This window comes from Triturus cristatus, chromosome 12 (assembly GCF_964204655.1).
Source record: "Triturus cristatus chromosome 12, aTriCri1.1, whole genome shotgun sequence".
In the NCBI taxonomy this organism is placed as follows: domain Eukaryota; kingdom Metazoa; phylum Chordata; class Amphibia; order Caudata; family Salamandridae; genus Triturus; species Triturus cristatus.
Genome location: NC_140595.1, coordinates 13610867 through 13634360, shown reverse-complemented (window position 1 = coordinate 13634360; position 23494 = coordinate 13610867). Strand labels below are relative to the sequence as shown.

At 47.8% G+C, this 23494-nt stretch overlaps 1 protein-coding gene and 1 long non-coding RNA gene across 2 annotated transcripts in view; one reads left to right on the top strand and one right to left on the bottom strand.

Moving 5' to 3' along the window:
- The window catches only part of LOC146772192 (solute carrier family 71 member 1-like), a 54959-nt gene that overhangs the window by 18899 nt on the left and 12566 nt on the right, over positions 1 to 23494 (top strand). Inside the window, exons 3-6 of the mRNA XM_085636969.1 lie at positions 227 to 289; positions 990 to 1117; positions 8381 to 8495; positions 23340 to 23488. Of these exons, the coding sequence (XP_085493095.1) occupies positions 227 to 289; positions 990 to 1117; positions 8381 to 8495; positions 23340 to 23488 (455 nt within the window). The remainder of the gene's footprint in view (positions 1 to 226; positions 290 to 989; positions 1118 to 8380; positions 8496 to 23339; positions 23489 to 23494) is intronic.
- Positions 2645 to 6446, bottom strand: LOC146772193 (uncharacterized). Its single transcript, XR_014972003.1, has 5 exons — positions 6318 to 6446; positions 5894 to 6001; positions 5671 to 5806; positions 5499 to 5577; positions 2645 to 5095 (listed from the first exon to the last, which is right to left on the bottom strand). It is a non-coding gene; the product is annotated as an uncharacterized LOC146772193 (long non-coding RNA).

The window sequence follows — 23494 nt, the reverse complement described above, 5'->3', positions numbered from 1 at the left end:
AAACTGCTATTGTTCGTTTCTTTAAAAAAAAAAAAACGGCCCCCATGGAAACCATGCTAACCTTACTGAGGCTAACAGCACCTGTTTCTACAGTGAAGTGATAATTGTTTAATTTGTTAACAGCTCAAGTGGGTTGTGGGTAAAATGCACGGAGTGTGGTTAAAATGCCCACGTATAATGCACTGGAGGATCTGATGGTTGGCTGATGGAATGTGTTCCTTCACAGGTGCTGCACACCACCTTTCCCCAGCACACCTTCTTGATGAATGGCCTCATCCACGGTGTCAAGGTAATGCCCTTTTGTACCTACGTGGGGGGCATCTGTGGGCCATGTGATCAGATGCCCATTGGTATGTAGAAATGCACTTCTCTAGAGGAGTGGGCACACTGCAGATTATGATGCAAAGTAATCTCAAGCTAGTAAAATACCAGAGGTCTGTGCTTCTTGGAGTGTCTTCTACTATCTGCTCCAGACTGCTTCATAAAGACTGCTCGCGTGTCAGGGCTGCTGTGGGACATTGTGCCTAGAGCGGTCTAGTAGGCCTCGAGTTAGACCGAGACTTGGCGCTGCTGTCTGACACACACTCATTGAGGTAGAAAAAGTGTGACTGGATGTAGGACATGCTGACTGTCAGTATTTTACTTGATAGGAGGACTGTGCACGACAGTTTCAGAAAGACTGGCTGTGGAATGGCTCGTGAGACTGGTAGAGGAGATGTGTGTGGCAGACAGTGATTGTGGAGAATGGTGTAAGTTAGGAAGTGTTTGGGGTAGGCTGTTTTGGGGGTGAATAATGTTGTTGTGGGGCATAGGGTGGAACATACTTGGGTGGTCGTAGCTGGTCTGCAATAGGATGCCGTGCTGTGGTTTGGGGGAAGTCCTGGGGGGTTGGCATTGTGGGACAGATTATGGGTGCTAGTATAGTCAAGAGTTACTTAGGGCACTGGGGCTGGCAAGCACAATGACGTGTGCTTTCTGTCTCTCTCAAGGGTCTGTTGTCGTTCCTGAGTGCCCCTCTTATCGGGGCATTGTCCGATGTCTGGGGCAGGAAGTCCTTCCTCCTACTTACTGTCTTCTTTACCTGCGCGCCCATCCCCCTCATGCAGATCAGCCCATGGTGAGTAGAATGGACTCTTGGTTATCTGAAGGTAAGTGAAAGGAGGTTGTCAGCTGAGTGCTGTGAGCAGTGATTGGGTAGACTTGGTCTGGGGGAATCTGGTAAGTGGGAGAGGAGGGCACTGTGAACAGTGATTGGGTAGAAGTGGGACACAGTTCAGCAGCCATTGGAAGAAAAGGAGGTAGTGAGTGGCTGTGAGTAGTGATTGGATAAACTCAGAGGGTTGTTGCAAGCTTGAGAACGATGAGGCCGTAGTGAATGGGGCCTATTTGTTATTGTAGAGGATTAAACATGTATAATAACACATATGACCAAGACCAGTGCTTAGTGGTTTGGTAAAGTCATCAGACAAAATCAATTAATGTAATCAACTGCATATACACTTTTTCAACAGTGAAATGATTAACCAATGTTGTTGAGTTGGTTAAGTAAATGCATTTTAGAATGATATGAACAACCTTTGATCCTGGGGCACTTTAAAGGTGTGTGGGGTATTGTGACTGGAGAGACCTTCTGTCCCGTTGTGGAGACCGTTCGTCCCTTTTTAGACACCACTGGCCACGTTTGGGAGACCACTGGCCACGTTTGGGAGACCACTGGTCCCGCTGTGGTCTGTAAAGGAGTCCTTGTAGTCTTCAGGAGTGACTTCACCGTCTGCAGGAGTGTCCTTGTGGTCTACGAAGGCGACCTTGCTGCCCCTGTGATCTTGGTATTTCAGGTTGTGAGGTGGCAGGCTAGTTGCTGGGCACAATCTAGAAGAAGATAGACCGGTTTGATATTGACCCCTAGGGGCAGACGAGCTGTGGTCCTCTTCAGTAGCCTCAAATGCTGGCACCACAGGTGCACCAGTACACAGCCTCACAATGTCAGTTCTTTGGGTACAGGACACTGTAGGGTTGCATGTCACATGAGGTGGGTCAAAGTTTCAAACCTGCACAGTGTGAGGAGATTTTTCCACCGCTGTACAGAGCAGTGGGTGCTGCCCCATTAGGGAGGGAGTGTAGTGGTGCACGCCGTTCAGTGCATTGTAAATGGTTAAGTATTGTTGTTCGCTGTGCAAAGACACCTCCCTTAGGTGCTAACATAACCTTACGCTGACAAAGGGAACCCCCAGTAGGCTGAAGAGAAGGGGGCTTCTTTCATGGGTGGATGGATGGGGTGATCATGAGTTAACTAAGCAAGGAGGTAAATCCCTGGAGAACACACTCATACAACTGAAATGTTGATTCTTGTGCAATCCTTACATAACACAATATATCACTCTCCACTCTCTAAGGCAGAGGTCTTCAAACTTTTGTAGGTTGAGCCCCCCCAACTGAATTTTTTGAAATGTCGGGCCCCCCCACCACCTGACAGAAATTTCTGGAATCTTGTACACTACATAATTGACTGCCACCCGCATATCCCGGGCCATATCCGGCAAATAATGTTCAACGCAATGGGAGTTTAGTGAACTGTAGGTTTGTGAGTGGGTGTGGGACAGGCTTATTACACGGCTCAAAACAAACAAAATGTTCCAAGATAAAATGTGTGCAAATTGTTTTTACTAGGATGCTTTGTTTTACACATGACAGATTGATAATAACACCACCAACATTAATGTGACGGGTCTGCCTGTTTTTCACCACAGAGACGGTCAATCTGTGGATGGATTTTTTGCTACTGCTGACGGTGAGTGTAAAAATTCAGGACAAAGGGTCAAAATTCAGGACACAAATTCAGGACAGGAGGTCAAAATTCAGGACAAAACTTCAGGACAATAGGTACGTTTTACAGACACATCAGAGGAGGTCACGCCATAGAATATAAGTAAACCCAGCCAAATCCAAACATATTCAACCGTTTGCAAACCTATCCATCACGTATCCTTCCATCTATCATTTCACTCAACCATTCCTTCATCCATCCTTTCACTCATCCATCCATTATCCATCCATCCACCCTTTCACCCTATCCATCTGTACACTCATCCACTCACTCTTCTACCCATCCATCCATTCACTCATTCTTCCACCCATCCACCCTATCCATCTGTACACTCATCCATTCACTCTTCTACCCATCCATTCACTCATCCATCCAGCCATTTACCCTTTCACCCATCCAGCCATCCTTTCACTTACTCATCCATCCACCCAGTCACTCATCCTTCCACCCATCCACCCTTTCAGTCATCCATCCATCCTCCCTTCCTCTCTCCATCGACCCTTTCACTTAGCCATCCTTCCTTCCTTCCATCCATCCACCCACCCATCCATCTACTCATCCACTCATTAATCCATCCATTGACCCCATCACTCATCCATTCTTTCTCTCATCCATCTATCCTTTCACTCCTTCACTCATCTATTCATCCTTTTGTCCATCTACTCTCCCTTTCACTTACTCATCCATCCTTACATCCACCCTTTCACTCATCCTTCCATCCATTCACCCTTGCACTTATCAATTCATCAATCCATCCAACATTTCACTCATCCATCCACCCACTCACTCATCATCCATCCTTTCACTCATCCATCCTTTCACTCATCCATCCACTCTTTTACCCATCCTGCTACCCTTCCACCCATACATTCAGCTATTTACCTTTTCTCTCATCCATCCTTCCACTCACTCATCAATCCATCCATCCTCTCTCATTCTCCCATCTATTCAATCTTTCATTCATCCATTCACCCTTTCACTAATTCATCCAGCCATCCACCCATCCCTTCATTTACTCACTCTCCCACCTTTTCATATTAATTTTGAGCTGAGCCTTTTTGAGAAGAGGCCCATCAAGAACTTCACCCTCGCTGCAGGAGCCATTCCAGGACTGGGACGGGATCCACCAGGGTGGGCACAGGGGTGGGCATGCAGTTTTCAAGTATTCCAGGGAGGGGTAGGGCTCCTCACCCCCTCCTGGACATGACAAGGAGAAGACAGGCTCTCTTTCCAAAATGTTAGTTTTGCCATCCCCCACTGTGCTGTACAGTACTTAAAGGAGATACTCCAAGAGAACTGATTTAACTGATTGTCCTCCATACTTTGTTTAATCAGTGTGGGTGCGATTGTGCCATTTCTTAATTTTATTCCAATTATAGACTGCATGTTTGCAGAACCGAGGTTTGCTTACAATTTAGTGACTGTAATTAAGCTCTGTGAAGAGAACCACGTGCTGCCTCTGCCTCGGGGTAATCAGGGCCGGTTCTAGGATGTTTGGGGCCCTGGGCAGAAAGGGAATGTGTGAGGCCCCTCTAAATTGCAGAGACGCATTCAGGGCTGTTTGCATCTGAATAGATGCCCCTGCGACTGAAGCTGCAGCCCCTCCCTCTCAGTCACCTTCAAGCACCTCTTAACAGCTATTCAAGGGCTGAAGGTGTGAGGGTTGCCATCCCGCCGTGTTCAAAACCTCCGTTACGCCGGCCGAATATCAGCCATCAGATTTTCGTGTGGAGTGCGCGCCCCCCCTGGGAGGGTGGCGCGCCCCCCCTGGGATGGTGGCGCGCCCCACAGATTGAAGAACACTGCTCTAAGGCAACCGTCTTCCAAGCCAAAATACAGTTCAGACTGAAATGCAATGCATACACTTTTGTCAGTTAAAATGAATTTTACTGTTTTTAAAATTTCGAAAAAATTCCGAAAAAATACATTGTTATTAATACATAAAAAGATTCCACATTTAATACATAGCAGTGTCTTTCAACATGGTTCCTAAACAATCATAGACACCAAAACCTATTGTGACCCTACTTACTACAGACAATCAATATTTCCTATTAAGAAGTGTATTAGATCCCAAAGCTATATAGAATCTGTCTGGCACTTTTTAATGAAAAATTTCCTTATCATCTAAAAGTCCCTCGCTATTTGGGATTCAAAAAAAGCAGGAGCGTCGACGCGTTTCTGTGGTCTATAAGCTCTAAAAGCTTTACCACCTTCTTCAGGACAAATTACGATATCAGGTCACAAATCTTCTTGTGGTGCAAATCATATCTATTATAAAAAGAAGGAAGGGGTTAACTTACATCCTAATGTTCCCTCATAACCATCCAATACAATTTAAAAAACATCCTACATATCACATGTTAAGAACATCCTACATATCACATGTTAAGAACATCCTACATATCACATGTTAAGAACATCCTACATATCACATGTTAAGAACATCCTACATATCACATGTTAAGAACATCCTATGTATCATACAGTTTATCTTAAAAGGAGGTTTTACTAAAAAGGTTTACATTGCATTTCAAGATGAGATCTGTAGACATCAATCTCACGCTCTAATCGTTCTTACATTTATACTTTAAATAGTACATCCATCTCTCACTCTCATACAGTACACTGTTGTTGATCCCCTTTATTTTGAAGGTCTAAACTTAATACTGACCGTAAGGGACATCTGTCATGTACCGGTATTGGGACTAAAGTCGTCCTATCCTATATCTTCCCAATGCTCTATTCCGCTTCTGAAAATATAAAGTATAACATAATTGTGGGTAACGGGATGGCCATTCTTTTAGTTCACCACTTCTTTTTAGTGTTCTCACTGAAATGAGTACCTTAGATTTATTTCCTCATTCCAGACTTTATCCCCTTCTTTTTTTATCTTGTATCGTACTGACACTGTCCCCGTTTATTGATTTTGGTGGTGTCTCCACATCAGCCGTATATTTTAGGGGTTGCGTATGTGAAATGCTGGAATAAACAGGGCGTGATGTTCAAATAATCATCTATCCTTACATTCAAGCTTGTCATATCTCAAAAAAGTAATTGCAGGCTTACCTCGAAAAAGTTTTAATTTAAGATATTATGGGCGAGGGTAATTTTATCCGCACTGTTTTCTTCCCCTTGCAGATTTATGATGTATCTGTCCAGGTTGTGCTTGCCAATCTGTGGATAAACGAATAACTCTATTTGTACCAACTAATGTCCTTATCTGCAGAAAAACTTTCTTTCTTATTCGCCATTAAAAACATATAAAAGGGTTTCTTTTAGGGGTGCCTTATTAATTTTCCCCATTTGTCATTCATGCTCGCATGTTCTTACCACGTTTATCGATATTAATTTACAAGTATAACCTAGATATCGCCTAATTGTCTCAGGCCCCCTTCTGACGTCATACAAAGTTTTCCTCCAAATCAGCCCCCCAGTAGTTTGGAGAAGCTAGCGTTATCTCGTTTCCTTCGCACGCCATTGCAATGCTTACCTTGCTATTAAATAGTGTTTTTCTTCCTCGCCTCGCTTTCGCTATAAAGAGCCCGTCTTGGCCGAACGTCTTTATTTTATGACCTCATCAGAGATCCATGATCCTCTGGGTGCTCAAACCCGAGGTACGGGACGGACGTTTTCTATGTTTGCGATGTAATGTATACGATCGCCTTTCGCCGCCATCTTTGAAAGGGCTCATACCTCATATGTAGCTACTAATTGATGAGTTCGTAGTATAAAAAATGTGTGATGGCCATCCTAGTCTCTTATTACCCTTGGCAAGGGGATCCTATTAACAAGTCGTGATCAATATATATTCAAAATAGAAGTTAAAATTATGTGTCCATGCTGAGTTCTAAAGCACGGCCAAACATGCCACGTTTTTTTAATACAAGAAAAATAAAGAAAAACGAAGAGAGGCTACGGTTCATCACATAACAGGATGGTGCACCCTTACACTCGCCATCTCAATCTTTATACGGACTGTTCTAATGCTAGATTATCGTTGCTCTCTGGTCCCACTTCATAACGTATATGGAGCGGCCATCTTTTAAGGTGGTATAGATATAGGCACACATATGGGAGAGTACATCGTACGACAAATTCCTGAGTCTTTATATTATACTAATATGCAGAACTAGACAGTATGTTTATTAGTTACAGAAACGAGGGGATATGTTGAATTTAATCCTATGTATATTTGTTCCCTGCACATTTAGTGTTTGTATAGCCTCTTTTTGGACTATCATTTCATTGTATATGTACCCTCTATCCTCAATGTCCAATCAGGTTTGTATAATGGTTTCCCAATCCTCTCTACTGTTTAACCCATTTCTAATGGTGTCAAACTTGATCATAAACCACTGTTCCTGCTTCTTTCTACGCTGTATACAGTTCCCCTTTCCCTTCTGCTCCATAATCTTTTGCAGAACTACCCACCTCAATTAATTAGCGTTGTGGTCCTTCTCTCTCCAGTGATTCACACGAGGGGCATTTTCTTTGTTAGTATTGACGGCTGATTTATGTTCACCTATCCTGATTCTCAACTCTCTTCCTGTTTCCCCTATATATCCATACCCACATGGGCAGAGAATAAGGTACACACGATTTTTACTCCTACAGTTGTTTAAAGTTTTAATTTCATATTTGGAGGAGTTTAAAGTTATTTCTTTTGTGACCAGACACTGGTTACATACACTACAACTGCCACTGATCATGAGTTATCCAGCCTGGCAGATCGACGTGAGCAATGCACATCATTCTCTTCTAGATTGTTGTGCATTTTGCACCACGCGGTATCCAGGAAACACATACTCTGCCACTACATTTGGATCAATGTTGTGTAACAAACACAGGAGGAGGGGGGTGAAGAGTCCCCGATAGATAGATAGATAGATAGATAGATAGATAGATAGATAGATAGATAGATAGATCTATAGATCTATAGATCTATCTCTATAGCGACGCTGGCGCTCACTCCTAAGGCGGTGCGTCCTTTCCGACAGGGACAAGCCGGTTTCAATTACATCAAGTATAATTCTACTGCCTCGCGACAACTTGAATTATTGTTAAGGACGCACTCACTCGTGTGATTAAAGTTCAAGGTGGCTTTATCCCGTGATCAAGCCTTCAGGAAAGGCGAAACGCGTTGGGTATGGCAGTGTTTTTGAAATAAATCCGCCTTGAACTTTAATCACACTAGTGAGTGTGTCCTTAACAATAATTCAAGCTGTCGCGAGGCAGTAGAATTATACTTGATGTAATATATATATATATATATAGTTATTTATATACTAGAGGTACCATTGAAGTGCAGGTTTCTGTTTGCTCACTTGGTCATGCGAACTGTCGCTAGAAGGGAGCAAAGTTTCTCAGTTGGAGAGGGGATAAAGAACTGGCTGTGGAGGAAGCGCAGTGGGAGGCTGAAGGTGGAGGTGCCGGGCCCAGTGTGGAGTGTGACAGCTGTGGTTTGCCCCATGTGCGCCCAGGGCCCAGGTTCTGAGGCACTGGGAGGGTGGTTTTACTTTAACTGTGATTGTTTTCTATCTTTCTCTACTGTAGGTGGTACTTTGCTGTCATCTCCATGTCAGGGGTTTTTGCTGTCACCTTCTCTGTCATTTTTGCATATGTTGCGGACATCACCCAGGAACATGAGCGCAGCACCGCATACGGCTTGGTAAGTGCATAAGGTCACTGCGGGATATGGAAAATTAGGGTTCTCCCAGGAATAAAAGTGCAGCAGACGAACTGCTTTTCTTTTTGCCCAAAGGTATTTTAATGAAGTTTAAAGCATCAAAATGTAGACACATTGAATTGTACATTTTATGTATAGATATATATCACAGAATTTTACCTTTAGATACCTACAAACCCCTTTTGTCCTGCCACCCCTAGAAAGCTGGCTCTTTATTTAGTATAGCAAAGAGAGATCTATTGTGCAAATGGTCCAGGTATCTCTTATGAGTGGAGAGGGGCTTCCTCTTGCAGTCCCATGGTGCTCTCTTAGGGGATAGTGTGGTGGAGCAGCCTTAGGCTTATCAGAGAAGTGTGTTGGACATTACCTGCACACAAACGGTCAATAAATGACAAACACAACTCCATAAGGAGAGCCACACCAATCTATAAAAATAGCACTTGTATTTATATTGCTTTAGGCACCAAGATCATCAAAATTGGGTAAGTACGTTTTGAGTTGTCAATTTGAACAGTTTTAAAAAATTGACAGTGCAATTTCTGAGGCTAGGGTTATTCTATGGATTAAAGACATGTACTGCTTACAGGTACTTTACAGCGATGTATGGGACCAATCTTCTGGACTTAAGGTGAGTACAGGGCAAGATCTAAAAAAGCACCAGCAGGTCACATTGGGCAGCACTGGGGAGGCTGGATGCAGAGGTGCTTTTTAGCGCCAGGTGCCCCGTGTAAGTCTGTGGGGATCGGTCTGGTCACAAAGATGCTGCAAGCTGGGACTGGGGGGCCAGTCTGGCTGAACCAACAAGGGGCTCAGGTCTCGCAATGCTCGGGGACATAGGAACACCTTTGGTTTTCCTATCCGCGGGTCAAGTCGGCCGGGTGCAGAGGTATCCTGAGGCGTCGTGTTTTTGCCACCGGAGACACTCGCATTAGAGGGTATCTGCACAAAGAGGCTGCGGGCGATGAAGAGTCCACTGTTTGCAAAACCCAAGGTGAGCTTTGTCGCTGGAGGGTCTGGGGACCACGCTAGCTCCATTGGCCCACTTAGACTCGGGCTAGGAGGTACGGGTGCAGTGGAACTTTCTGTGTCAGGTTTTCAGCGGTCCGGAGTCCTTTCCGGTCTTGTGGGGTGCCTGCAGGGTGCAGGGGAGCACTCCATGGGATTTGCTTTGTCTTGGGTGAAGGGTTGGCAGTCCTCCCAGGCTTGTGGAGGCACTGCAGCTGCAGGACAAGTTGTTTTTGGCGCAATTGTCGGGAACAGCAGACAGGCCAGCAAGGTTTGTGCCAAGTCAGTTGCTGGTTCTCTGTTCTTACTTTTGCAGCTCTCCAGGGTCCTCCTCCTCCTTTCAATTCAACAGGATCTGACTTCCTGGTGCCGGTGGCCACCCTAAATACTAAATTTAGGGAGTGTAGGCTAGTAGCCTATGGGCTACTTACTCCTGGCGTCACTATGTCCCGTATATGACCACTGTCCTATAGTTCCTAATTTTCATGTCCACATCTGGTAGCCCACCTTCGGGGTGGAACTAGACTGAGAGGGAAAACGCCTCTCTGACTACTAATTTTCCCGCCTGTCCAGGTACCAAATAGGCCCTGGTCAGGGGAGGGGGGTTGCATTCCCTCAGCTCAGAGGGAAGCCAAATTTGCATGTCAAAAGCGGTGGGCTCTTTGAAGCTCCGTGCTTTGGAATGCTAATTTACAGGTCATTCTGCTGGAGGAGGTGTAAAACACCCTCTGCCTGAACACACTTTTTTCTGATCTCCTTAGAGCAAAGGCCCTCACCCCTGGGTCAGAATCTCATCTATGGCGGCAGGCTAACCGGAACCAGTCAGTCCGCACACTAGTAGTTGATAGGTTTTCTGGGGCTCCTCTAAGGTGCCCTCTGGGTGCATGTATTAATCCATCACTAGAATCAGTGTGGGTTTATTAATTCAAGATGTTTGATACCAAACATCTTTGGTTTCAGTGAGGCCATCATGTAGCTGGGGAACTCGTTTTTGCCCAGTGCCCAGCACATGTACTCCAAATGGCTTCCCTGGCCACTTGTACTCATGCAGATATGTCTACACATGTAATATAGCGCACCCTGCCTTAAGGCCAGCTTTAGGGGTGATTTACCTATCTTGCATGCAGGCATGGCACACAAGACACTGTGCCATATTGTGTTTTCACTTTCGTCTGCACCAAGACACACAGCCTGCAATAGCAGTTTGCATGAGTTTGGTGAGGGGTTCCAAAAGGTGGCACAATGCATGCTGCAGCCCTTAGAGACCCTCTTAGGTACCCTCTGCCCTAGGTACCAGGGGACCCATTTGCTAGGGACTTGCAGGGAGTGCTAAAGGTATAGCCACTTGGAGTACAATTGTACAGTTTTTGAGAGCGAGCACTGGCACCGGGGGCCTGGTTAGCAGGAACTCAGTGCACTTTCTCTCAAAATTGCATCAAATACAAAAACGTGGGGCTAACCATGTCAAAAAGGGGCGCTTCCCTACACTCCCACTCACTCATTCCTGGTACTTATTTCATCCATGTGGCTGAAAACTAACCAAAAAATCATATTCGTGTTACATTAAAGATCCCCAAAATCCTTCTCTGTAAGGTTAGCCCTCTCACCTCCCAGTCTCTCAAGAGAATGGTCCTCTCACACTGCACCTAGAAGAGCACTGTTGGACGTGGCACTGATGGTTGGGATACCCCAACCAAGCATAAGGCACCGCTCCCGTCAAGGGCAGGTGATTACACACACTGTACCGGTTGTATGTTGGAACTAAGAGTTCCCCCAACCACGACTTCCCTAACAACGAGGTCGTAGCCACGACCCCGTCTAAACCACGATTTTTTTTCCCACGCATTTCTTTCCCACGAATTTTCTTTGTAAAGGAATGCGTGTTAAAAAAAAAAATGCTTTCCAACTATTGCCCCGATCCGGGATACTGCCTGTGCAGTCTAAAATGTGTGCCTTATTAAATTCCGAAGCCAGAAGCTCCTAGAAGCAACTTAATTCTATATTGAGTGTACACAAAATAGACACAAATTAACATTATCAGAAGTCCTTTAATTGAAACAGGACTACAACTTAGTTATGCTGCACGGGCTGCGGACCATACTTTACAAAGACACACCGCACACAGATATGCTCGCAGTGGGTGTGGCCATGAGTGGTCCACAGCCCCTTTATTAATACCCTTCAGCCGAGCCCAGACTCCAGGCTAGTATTGCATAGTCATCAAGCCATCATATAACATAACTATATGTTCTCAAGGGCGATATTACTTGCTGCGTCACCACAACTTACAAAACGACGGTACCGCCAGGCCGGCACAAACGAGCAATTAGGGGCAGATTTACACGCGCCTTGCGCCACTTTTGCGTCACTTTCCCCATCTTAAAAGTGACGCAAAAGTGGCGCAATGGGCTTGTAAAGCTGCCCCTTAGAGTTTGAACAAAGATGTTAACGTTTCTCTCAGACTCCACGTTATCCAGAAATATTAGTTCCCTTTTAAATACTGAATGCCTCGCAATGTTTCTGTCCAGCTTCAACAGTTTGGAGCGCGCAGTATATAGTTCATGCAGAATGCAAGCCTGCCATCTAGTGGTCATTTATTTCCATGTATCTTGATCACAGAAGGCAGAAGTTAAGTAAAGGCGTGGTTTAGGAAAGTCGTTGTAAGATTTGTCGTTGTTCGGACTTCGTTGTTCAGGTAAGTCGTAATTTAAACTTCGTTGTTAAGGCCACTGTACCACCAGTGCTCACCCTTGGGTAGCTTGGCACTGAGCAGTCTGGCGTTCTTCCAAAGCAATGTGTAAAACAAGAGCACAGCACGGGCACACAATAAATATTCTGCACAACACAAAAGAGAGACTTCACATGTGATGTTAAATGTAATTCATATTCATCACACACAGTAAACGATGCAACATGAATATCATGAAATCTGGGGCATGAATCACTCTTGGCAATCTTACTAGCAGTACTAGGCCCAGTTCATGTTGATCAGTTCTCGATAATATGCACACATGGTGAAAGTCCTATTCTAATCCGCACACAGCACCTTTATGCTGTGCAACACATGGTCAGACCATGGCCCAGCCGCACAATCCTTTTAATGGAAGTTCACACGACTATAGGATGCACCCTGGACTACAACAATATCAATAATATGTACATACACAGAATTATAACACTTTTAGCAGCACCGCGGGACGAGGTCATGTGGGTAAACCCACTGTTGAGAGGTGAAGTGCTTTTGGCACCAGAACAATGCGTAAACCAAACCCGCCGACCAGTGTTTCGAAGCAAAGGGATTTCACAGGCAGTTACCGCTGCACGCTCCTATTCACTTTGCACCACTACACAATGCGACAAGTACCAGCTCAGTCCTTAGGGGTACTTTTACATGCACAGACACCCTAATTTGTTGCCACTGATACCACTCGGGTAAATAGGTACCACTCCGCAGACCCTGTGGCTCCAATTCTCCCGCTACCCTCCTATTCACCCCCACTGTCCCAGACACCCTGAATGAAAGTTCACCAGCCCCTCCCTCTGGACACAAGGCCTCTCATGGCTGAGGTCCCACCAGGTCTGCGTCCCCAGAAAGCAGGTGTTGATAGACAGTAAGCATAAACAAGAGGTAGACGTCTTGGCGCCACTTAGGAAATTCACCAACAAGTTGCTAACCAGAAACGTGCTAAGAGCAACAATTTGTTACAAACAGGCATCTACCAGGGCCTTCTGGCACCAGCCCAGTTCTGCAAAGCATGGGGGGGGGGCATACAATCTTTTGGCCTGCACCCGAACCTTCTCAGAATCATCCCTCCAGCTTAGTCAATTCCTCTCACTCCTAACTGGCACCACAAAGTCTTCAGAAGGGCCAGATTGGGGGCAGGGGTAGTTGTTCCACCACAAGGCGGTCAGTGAGGGAAGAAGTAGTGAATGGGAAACCACATGGGGTGTCTCCTCAAGCAGACAGGCACCCCTGTCGGTTACATGTTGATCTGGGTTGTGCCCTGACAATCTGGCCTCTAGGTCTGGCACACTTCATGTCAGATGTAACAGTCGTTTCCGGTCACACATACAGGCACAAGTACAGCAAGGTTTCCTGAGGTAGAATGAAACTCTGCAATGGGTGTGTCCCCCACCCCCGAGAGTCACAATCTGGGAATCTGACACCGCACGCAATGAGCATGCGACGACGCGGGTCACGTGGGATCCCGCAACCGGTGAATCCGCTCACCACCAACAAGACGGTTATACATGCCGTGGGTTCTGCAGTGCGTGAATAACTTTGCCATAGATGCGGGCAACTTCTTGAGCTCCGCACTAGGCATTCCAATCTCCAGGCAGGATTCGGTAGTTTCAAGCTCACACAGTGCTTACTAGCTTTCAGGAGGCAATGTGGCTGCTTAGAGGGCACCACTCTCCAGATGTCACTGCTAGATGGTGTGGGCCCCTCGTAGGAGATCTGTAAAATCCTAGACCTCCAAGAGAACAGGAGACCAGCCAAGTGGTACTTGGGAGCCCACTTCAGGGTGCCAAATGTCAGCAGGTCGTTGACCAGAGCAGCCACTATTCAGGAAGGCACGCTGTCCTTTCAACAGGCTGTTCTCCTCCATGTGTACAACAGAGTCTTCTGGCAATGTGCACCATGCAGACCAGGCTCTCCGGTCCTGCGTCCCCACAAGCAGATCTCGTCCCTTCCTGGGGTGGCACTGAATACTTCTACCCACTTGGGCCTTTGAAGTTGGGGAAGGTTCAAAGGATATTCCTTTGAACCACAGATGTGTTCCCTAAATTTGTGTCCTGTCTGCAATGAGGCCACAAAATGCTGATCTATCTTTATAGGGGCCATGATCTGGCCCCAGAGGCCAGGTGTCACAATCTCTGCCCCCCCCCTCCCCCATCCATATATTGCACCAGACCCGCAAATGGCCGAGTTTGGCTATCTCAATTGCACGCCCAATGGTTTGTGGCTGTCACAGGGAAATGCACAGATGTGCTTCCCCTGCCCTCCATTGTTGACCACCACTAGATACCATGGCACAAGAACAGTTTGATGAATAAAAATGTAAACTTCCCATAAGCGGCATTTCCACGCAAGATATGCCAAGTTCACCATTACGATTGCAACAGGTTTGGCATAGTGAATACATTATTAGGAAACATCATGAGACTGCGCCACTGCAATCCCTTAGTGCAGCCTGAGATACAAGAGACCCCTTCCCAATGCTAACTTAAGGGAAGAGCAAGCCTTCTTGGTAGGGGAACCCTTGGTATTCCTTCCTACCTGGGCAGCGAAACACCGTAAGTGCCTGCCCAGCCCTTCACCTTCCATCCTAGTGGAGGTGAAAGACCTCCTCTGGATGGACCAAGCTCACTACTGGCCAGCCGGAGTGTGTGCACAAGGGCTCTACCACAGACCTGCTGTGGCAGGTATACACATGTTTGAAATATGCAGTCCGTGCAAGTGCACGCACCGGCCTGCCAGAACAGGTCAGACACATAGGTTAGCCGCACCTGAGGTGTAAGTGCGCACCCAGGATGCAATGGCAGGCCTGGCCTATGCTTACAAACATCATGTCCGCACCACTTCCTAGCATGTGCTGGAAGGGTGCGTGTACTTTCACACGGCAGTACATTAGGGAAGGGCTCAGAGCCTTAAGGCTCCATACGATAACCAGCACGCACACCGGCTTAATGTGGCAGGCCGGCGTCCTGGGTCTCCAAGACACCTGTGGTGTCCGGGCACTATCCAGCACACCATTGTCTGTGAAGACTCACGCTAGGCACTCCCATGGTGCCACTGCACACACCGTCCTATCCTGGCAGGCTGGTGGCGGAGGTCTAAAAACATCACTGGTGCAAGGGCGCAGGCCAACCGACATTAGCAGGCCGGACATGGCCCAGCTTAACTTTGGTGCTAGCGCACCCACCGCTTGTCATGACAGGTGGACGATCCGTTTCACCCCCCTCAGCCAAGAGCTGCTTCCTACCAGATGTAGGAAAGATGGCGCCCTTCCACACTGCACCCACAGTGGGGAAAGGCTCTGGCCCTACAGCCACAAATGGGCTTCGACAACCTCAGGAGGTGTCCCATAGAGGGAGACTGACCTCTAGGGTGGAGGGAGCCCACTTAGGGGTTCTCCCCTGTTCGGCAGCGGTCCTACTCAGGCCCCCACCCGGCAACTCACCTACCCCAAGCTTCACCCCTCGGCACATACCCTAGGGCTGCTCTGACGGTAGGGGGACACCCCCTCTGGGTTGACTCACCCGTGCCGATGCCAACCTGAGTAGGTTACATATTGGGCCGGCGAGTCTCGCGGGGCATGATCAGTGCCACGTCCTCTGACTTGCCAATGCCCTACCCGCCCTGGGTATATGGTGTACCCTTCCATAGGGCTCTCCCAGGGATGATACTTTACCCAATCATGCAAGTACCCTGCTTCTACCCCGTGTGGGGAGGGTGCTCGTAACTTTCCACTGCAATACCGTGAGAGCAGGTTCCGAGTTTTTGGGTCACGAACAGAGAGTAGGCAAAAAATAGAATGTAGAAAAAAGCTAAAAGTTTTACGGATGTTCTCTTAAGAATGCCATGTCCAACATGCACATTATGTTCGAGAGACCTTGCAGCAAATAATCAAGCGGTGGTTTCCATGTGCCTTCGACCTGCATTATTTCTGGCAAGATTACTTATTAATTACTCAAAAGCAGGATGTTCCAGAGTCTCAGGTGCCAGGGGAACAGTTGGGGGCCAACTTCCCTCTTCCACTGAAATGCAGTAGTTTTTTTCTTGGCCCCCTGCATTGCTGTGCTAAATACGAGTCAGACCTTGAAAGACCCTTCTATCTCAAGCTAATCTGCAACACCTGGGGGTCAGATCTCATGTGATATCCCAATATTTACTTTAGAGCTTTTGCTGGTTTCTTCCTGTGGGGTGTTAGATTTGGCATTCCCAGCATGTGTATAAAGTATCTCCTTGTCTGCCATAACAACTCCAACATTCGTGGTTGGCATTGGGGTACATATGGTGAAGCATTAGAGGGGCGTAATGCTAGTCCTGAAGACTTTTGTAACACATCTTCCTATTGTAACTAATGTTGAGTTTCTGTAAACGTCTTTTCTCTTCCAGGGGATACTCTTCAATAGTCATAAGCACTGAATAGTCCCCGCCCCCGGAGCAATAGCCAATAATATGCGTGTGTATATGTGTATATATATATATATATAATATATATATAATATATATATATATATATACCCATATATATATAGATAATATGCATATGCAGCCTGAAAACATATTACTAGGCTCAAAAAACTGCCATCATTGCATCTAACACTTTTACATTTGAAAAAATAAAGAAATATAAGTCATAATATACATATGATATATATATATAAAGAAAACTGCCCTGAGTTTGCTTTGAAACACACAACCTTTATTTTCAAAGGCAAAACGGCAAGATCATAGAGGCAGATTATCCTAGAAAGTCTGCATAGAAAAACAATTGGAAAATTGGCGCTGTGCCTTTAAGACCTCCAGGAACCCCCAGGCTCCCATCATGCTCCACAGGTGACAGTTAGGTCAGTTCTTTTTATCCGGCTCCTTCTGTGAGGATCCTGGAGCATTGAGCTTGCCAGTTAGTGATTTTTGTATCACTTTTTCTGGTTTAAAGTGAACGTTTTTGGTTTCACTCGACGTCTATAGTACTTAGCTTACTAATACTCATTTTTTCTGACTTTTGGCTATTTTTTCCTGTCAAAATGCCGGCCTTATTTAGTAAGTGCCCGGCCTGTGGAAAAAAGATGGCTAAGTCAGACCCTCACTCGGTCTGTATTGCTTGTCCACCTTAATCTTACAAGCCAGACCAGTGTTACCACTGCAGCAAGTTTTCAAAAAGAACCCTTAGGGTAAGGGACAAGATTAAGCTGCACTCCATACAGGAGAGAGGAAAAGAAACAGTAAGTGGGTGAGAAGAACATCCCTCAAGGAAGCCCTCCTCTCAAACAAGGTTGGAGCGCAAAGAAAAAGGTGAGAAAAGGAGACCTCGGTCTCGTACGCCGTCGAGGGACAAATTGACATCAAAAATACCTTTGTGCTCCGAGTCGGGGTCGAGATCGACGTTGAGACGTCCTTCGCCGTCGAGACAAGGTGAGAAGACCCATAAGACACCAACGCGTAGGCGGTCCAAGTCTGGCTCGCCGAGAGGGACCATGGCGACGTCGAGAGGTCCAATTACATCGATGACGAGCCAAACACCTAGGGTTTGACGCCGGAGAGACACAGGCATTCGACGTCGAGACACATGACGTCGACACATACGTCGCCATAGAGGTCGACGTCGAAGAGGTCACACTCAAATCATGGGTCTCCGTCTGCAAAGAGACCTAGGGCGACGTCAAGAGACAGTTCGAGGCGGGGCGCCCAGGTGGTGACGTCAAGGAGTGCTTCTTCCTCTCCAAGACTTCAGATAGTGCAAGTCACTCCTGAACCCTCACCAGTACCGTCTCCACCCCCGCCAACTAATATCTCTCCGAGATGGCTAGGGGACATAAAAGAGTGGAAGATCCGCAGGATGTACTACCTGAACAAGCAGGAGGGCACCAGGTCCAGACCCCTGTCGCTGGAAGCACAGGCGATTTGGAAGTGGCTTCTGGCACGAGACATGAAAATCTCTGCGAGTCACTTACCAGGCGTCCTCAAAGTCCAAGCGGACTGCCTAAGCAGGCATTTTGCAGAAGCAAACGACTGGGTGCTAAAACAAGAAGTGGCGCAAGACATCTTCCACAACTGGGGAACACCAGACATCGATCTCTTCGCGGATGCAGAAAGCGCAAAATGCTGCGCCTTCTCCTCCAGGTACCCGCAACCAGGCTCCAAGGGGAATGCTCTGTTGATAGACTGGTCAGAGACATTACTCTACACCTTTCCACCAGTTCCCCTCATTCCCCTGGTGATCAGGAAACTGTACAATTCCAAGTCAGAGATGATCCTGGTTGCTCCAGAGTGGCCTCGCCAGTGGTGGTACGCGGACCTTCTTCACCTGTCCAAGGTACCACACAGGAGGTTGCCAGGTCATCCGTATCTGCTGACCAGGGCGGGCGGCAAGGTGTTCCATCCCAACCTGCCATCCCTGAAGTTAGCAGCATGGCTCCTAAGTTCATCCAATATGGACATTTAGGTCTCTTTCAAGACTGCATGCAGATCTTGAAGGAGGCTAGGAGACCTTCTACGAGGAAGTCTTACGCTTTTAAGTGGAACTGTTTTTACATGTGGTGTTCTACTGAAGGTCATGACCCTATTCGAGGTCAGGAACAGGTACTGTTACCCTACTTACTGTATTTGGCCAAAGCAGGTTTGCAATACTCCTCCATAAAGGTTCACCTGGCAGCGATAACCGCATCTAGAAAGTCTCCCACTCAGGCTTCGTTCTTTCAAATGCCAGTTGTTAAGGATTTCCTGGAGGGTCTCAAGAAGGTCTATCCTCCGGTTAGGGCTCCATCTCCTCCCTGGGAGCTGAATGTAGTCCTCTCTAAACTAATGGCTCCCCCATTCGAACCCATCCACAAAGCATCCCTTTAGCATCTTTCCTGGAAGACTGCTTTTCTCGTGGCAATCACATCTGCTCGCAGGGTAAGTGAGATACAAGCCTTATGCTCTACAGAGCCTTATCTCGTTTTTCAGGCGAACAGAGTGGTGTTACCTACTCAACCGAGGTTCCTTCCTAAGGTGGTCTCTGATTTTCACCTCAACCAGTCAGTTACTCTTCCTACTTTCTTTGCAAACCTTGTCACTCCTGCTGAGAGAGCTCTGCACTCTCTAGATCTGAAAAGAGTATTAAAATTCTATCTTGATAAAACAAAAAGTGTACGAAAGTTTGACCAACTGTTTGTGAATTATGGTCCGTTAAACACTGGTTTCCCTGCCTCTAAAAGGCCCATTTCTAGATGGATAGTGTTATGTATCATGTTATCCTATCAACTGGCACATAAGCAGCTCCCGGGTAAGCAGACGGCTCATTCTACAAGAGGCAAAGCTGCTACGATAGCGATGCTTGGGAATGTACCTGTTCAAGAGATTTGTAAAGCACCCACATGGCGTTCGGTTCATACTTTCGCACACCATTACTGCCTTGATTCTGACACTCAAGCGGATGCTCAGTTCGGTCAAGCATCCTTGAGAAATTTGTTTGGGTAATACATGTTGATAAAATGGTTTTTGGATATGCTGGTATTCGTCCTCCGGGTACGGGGATGGGCTTGCTACTCTATTCAGTGCTTATGACTATTGATGAGTATCCCCTGGAAGAGAAGGATAAGTTACTTACCTGTAATCCTAGTTCTCTTCCAGGGGTATACTCATCAAAGTCATTAACAACCCTCCCTCCTCCCCGGACGAATACCATGTCCATTTATATGTACCCGTTACCCATACTGTGATTACACTGTTATACGCCGACCAAAAGAACTGACCTAACTGTCACCTGTGGTGCATGATGGGAGCCTGGGGGTTCCTGGAGGTCTTAAAGGCACAGCGCCAATTTTCCCATTGTTTTTCTATGCAGCCTTTCTAGGCTAATCTGCCTCTATGATCTTGCCTTTTTACCTTTGAAAATAAAGGTTGTGTTTCAAAGCAAACTCAGGGCAGTTTTCTTTATATATATATATATCATATGTATATTATGACTTCTATGTCTTTATTTTTTCAAATGTAAAAGATTTACATGCAATGATGGCAGTTTTTTGAGCCTAGTAACATGTTTTCAGGCTGCATATGTATATGTTTATGCATATCAATCATAGCATTTATAGAGCGCACTACATACCCGTGAGGGTCTAAAGGCGCTGAGGGGGGTTGGAGGGGGGGGGGTTGGAGCTGCTACTGTTCGAAGAACCAGATCTTGAGAAGTCTCCTGAAGGTTAGAAGGTCTTCGGTGTGCCGCAGGCGGATGGGGAGGGTGTTCCATGTCTTGGCGGCAAGGTGAGAGAATGATCTGCCGGCGGTCACTCTTCGGATGCGGGGGACGGTGGCGAGGGCGCGGTCTGCGGAGCGGAGCTAGCGGGGGGGGGGGGGGGTGGAGGCTGAGTCGGCTGTTGAGGTACGCTGGTCCGGTGTTGTGGAGTGCCTTGTGAGCGTGGGTGAGGAGTTTGAAGGTTATTCTCTTGTTGATAGGGAGCCAGTGCAGGTCTCTCAGGTGGGGTGTGATGTGGCTGTGGCAAAGGATGTTGAGGGTCAGGCGTGCAGAGGCTTTCTGGATGCGTTGGATCTGTCTCAGGAGTTTGGCCGGTGGCTCCTGCGTAGAGTGCGTTTCCGTAGTCCAGTCTACTGCTGACGAGGGCCTGGGTGACCGTCTTTCTTGTTTCGGTGGGGATCCACTTGAAGATCCTGCGAAGCATGCGGAGGGTGTTGAAGCAGGAGGAGGAGACGGCGTTGACCTGCTTTGTCATGGAGAGGGTGGAGTCGAGGATGACCCCTAGGTTGCGTGCGTGGTCGGTGGGTGTAGGAGGTGCTCCTAGTGCAGTCGGCCACCAGGAGTCGTCCCAGGCCGAGGGGGTGGATCCGAGGATGAGGACCTCCGTCATGTCCGGGTTCAGCTTCAGTCGACTGTTTCTCATCCAGTCAGCGACGGCCTTCATTCCTTCGTGGAGGTTGGTTTTGGCGGTGTGGGGGTCTTTGAGGGAGAGGATCAGCTGGGTGTCGTCGGCGTAGGAGATGATGTTGAGGTCATGCCGTCGTGCGACGTGGGCGAGCGGTGCCATGTAGACGTTGAACAAAGTTAGGCTGAGGGATGAGCCTTGGGGTACACCGCAGATGATCCCGGTGGCTTTGGAGCGGAAGGTGGGTAGGCGGACGCTCTGTGTTCTGTCAGAGAGGAAGGAGGTGGTCCAGTCCAGGGCCTTCTCTTGGATTCCAGCGTCGTAGAGGCATGTTCGTAGTGTGCGGTGGCAGACCGTGTCGAAGGCGGCTGACAGTTCCAGGAGGATGAGGGCAGCGGTTTCTCCGTTGTCAAGCAGGGTCCTGATGTCATCGGTGGTGGCGATGAGGGCAGTTTCGGTGCTGCGGAACCCGGACTGGGACGGGTCCAGGGTGCTGTTCTCCTCGAGGAAGCTGGTCAGTTGTTTGACGGCCTTTTCGATGACATTCGCCGGGAACAGGAGCAGGGAGATGGGCGTTGATCTCTGCGTGCTTCCAGCTCTCCGGGAAGGTCGCTGTCTCGAAGCAGATGTTGATGGTTTTCTGGAGATGGGGTGCGATGGTGCTGCTGGTTTTGTTGAAGATGTGGTGTGGGCAGGGGTTTTCCGGGGATCCGGAGTGGACGGTATTCATGATCTTGATGGTGTCGTCGTCGTCGTTTATGTTGGTCCAGGAGAGCAGGCGGTTGGTGGTCGTGGGAGCGGGGGTCTCAGCGGTTGCCGAGGTGGTGACGGCGTTGAAGCCGTCGTGGATGTCTGCGATCTTGCGATGAAAGAAGGTGGCCAGCGAGTCGCACAGGTCTTGTGAAGGTGGGATGTCGTTGGTGTTGGAGCTGGGGTTGGAGAGTTCCTTCACGATGTTGAAGAGCTCTTAACTGTTGTATGCGTTGTTGTCTAGGCGGTCTTTGAAGGAGGTCCTTTTGGCGGATCTGATGAGGTGGTGTCTACGGGTGGCATTCTTGTGGGCTGTGTAGCTTTCCGGTATTGGTTCACGGATCCAGTTTTTTTTTTAGTTTTTGGCAGGTTCGCTTGGGGGCCTGGAGGTCTTCGGTGAATCAGCTGGCTTTCTTGCTGGTGTGGGTGTTGGAGGGCTTCTTGAGCAGGGCGAGGGTGTTGGCGCAGTCGTTGATCCACTGTCTGAGGTTATGGGCTGCGGCGTCTGGGTCGGTCGGGTCTGCGGGTGGGCTCTGGGCGAGGGTGGTGGTTTGCTCCAGCGGCGGCGAGGCATCTGCTGGGTGCAGTGGTGCGTGGTGGGTTTCCGGAAGGTGAAGTGGATGCAGCGATGGTCGGTCCAGTGGAGTTCGGTGGTGCGGTTGAAGAAGACGTGGGAGCTTGCTGAGAAGATGGGGTCAAGCGTGTGGCCGGCGGAGTGGGTGGGTGTTGTGACGAGTTGTCTGAGTCCGAGGTTGTCGATCAGGGTGGAAGAGTTGGAGTCGTTGTTCTCGAGGTGGAAGTTCAGGTCCCTGAGGAGGATGTAGTCCATTGAGGCGAGGGCGTGTATGCTGATGAAGTCGGTGATGGAGTCGCTGAACTGCGGTCGCGGTCCGGGGGGTCTGTAGACGAGGGTACCTCTGATGGTGGTGTTTGGGTCAGTGTGGATCTGGAAGTGCAGGTATTCAGCGGTGCTGACGGTGTCGTCGGTGTATGTCAAGATTTTGAGAGTGTTCCTGTGGATGATGGCAATTCCTCCTCCTACTCCGTTGGTGCGGTCCTTGCGGGTGATCTTGTAGCCTTCCGGGATGGCTATGGCGAGGTCGGGTGCCGAGGAGGGGTTCAACATGCATATTAACGAAATATATGGGTATTTATGTGTATATGTAGATATATGCATATTATTGGCTATTGCTCCGGGGTCCCCGCACGTGGGCGGGACTATTCAGTGCTTATGACTTTGAGTATACCCCTGGAAGAGAACTAGGATTACAGGTAAGTAACTTATCCTTCCAAATGTTTATGTAATGGTTTGGTTATTAGTGCTGTTGTGCACCAGTAGCAGACAAAAGAGAGTAACTGTGACTGAATAAAGACGAGATTCCCCATCTATAGCCCATTGGGAGCATATTTCCTCCTCTAGAGGTAGGTTTGCGATCTCTTTCCCAGGCAATGAGTGTTTCTCTTCTGTTTCTGCCCTAGGTGTCGGCCACTTTTGCTGCCAGCCTGGTCACAAGTCCAGCCATTGGTGCCTGCCTCTCGCGTGCCTATGGAGATGCCTTGGTGGTTCTGCTGGCAACGGTGGTGGCCCTCCTGGATATCTGTTTCATTGTGCTGGTGGTCCCTGAGTCCCTACC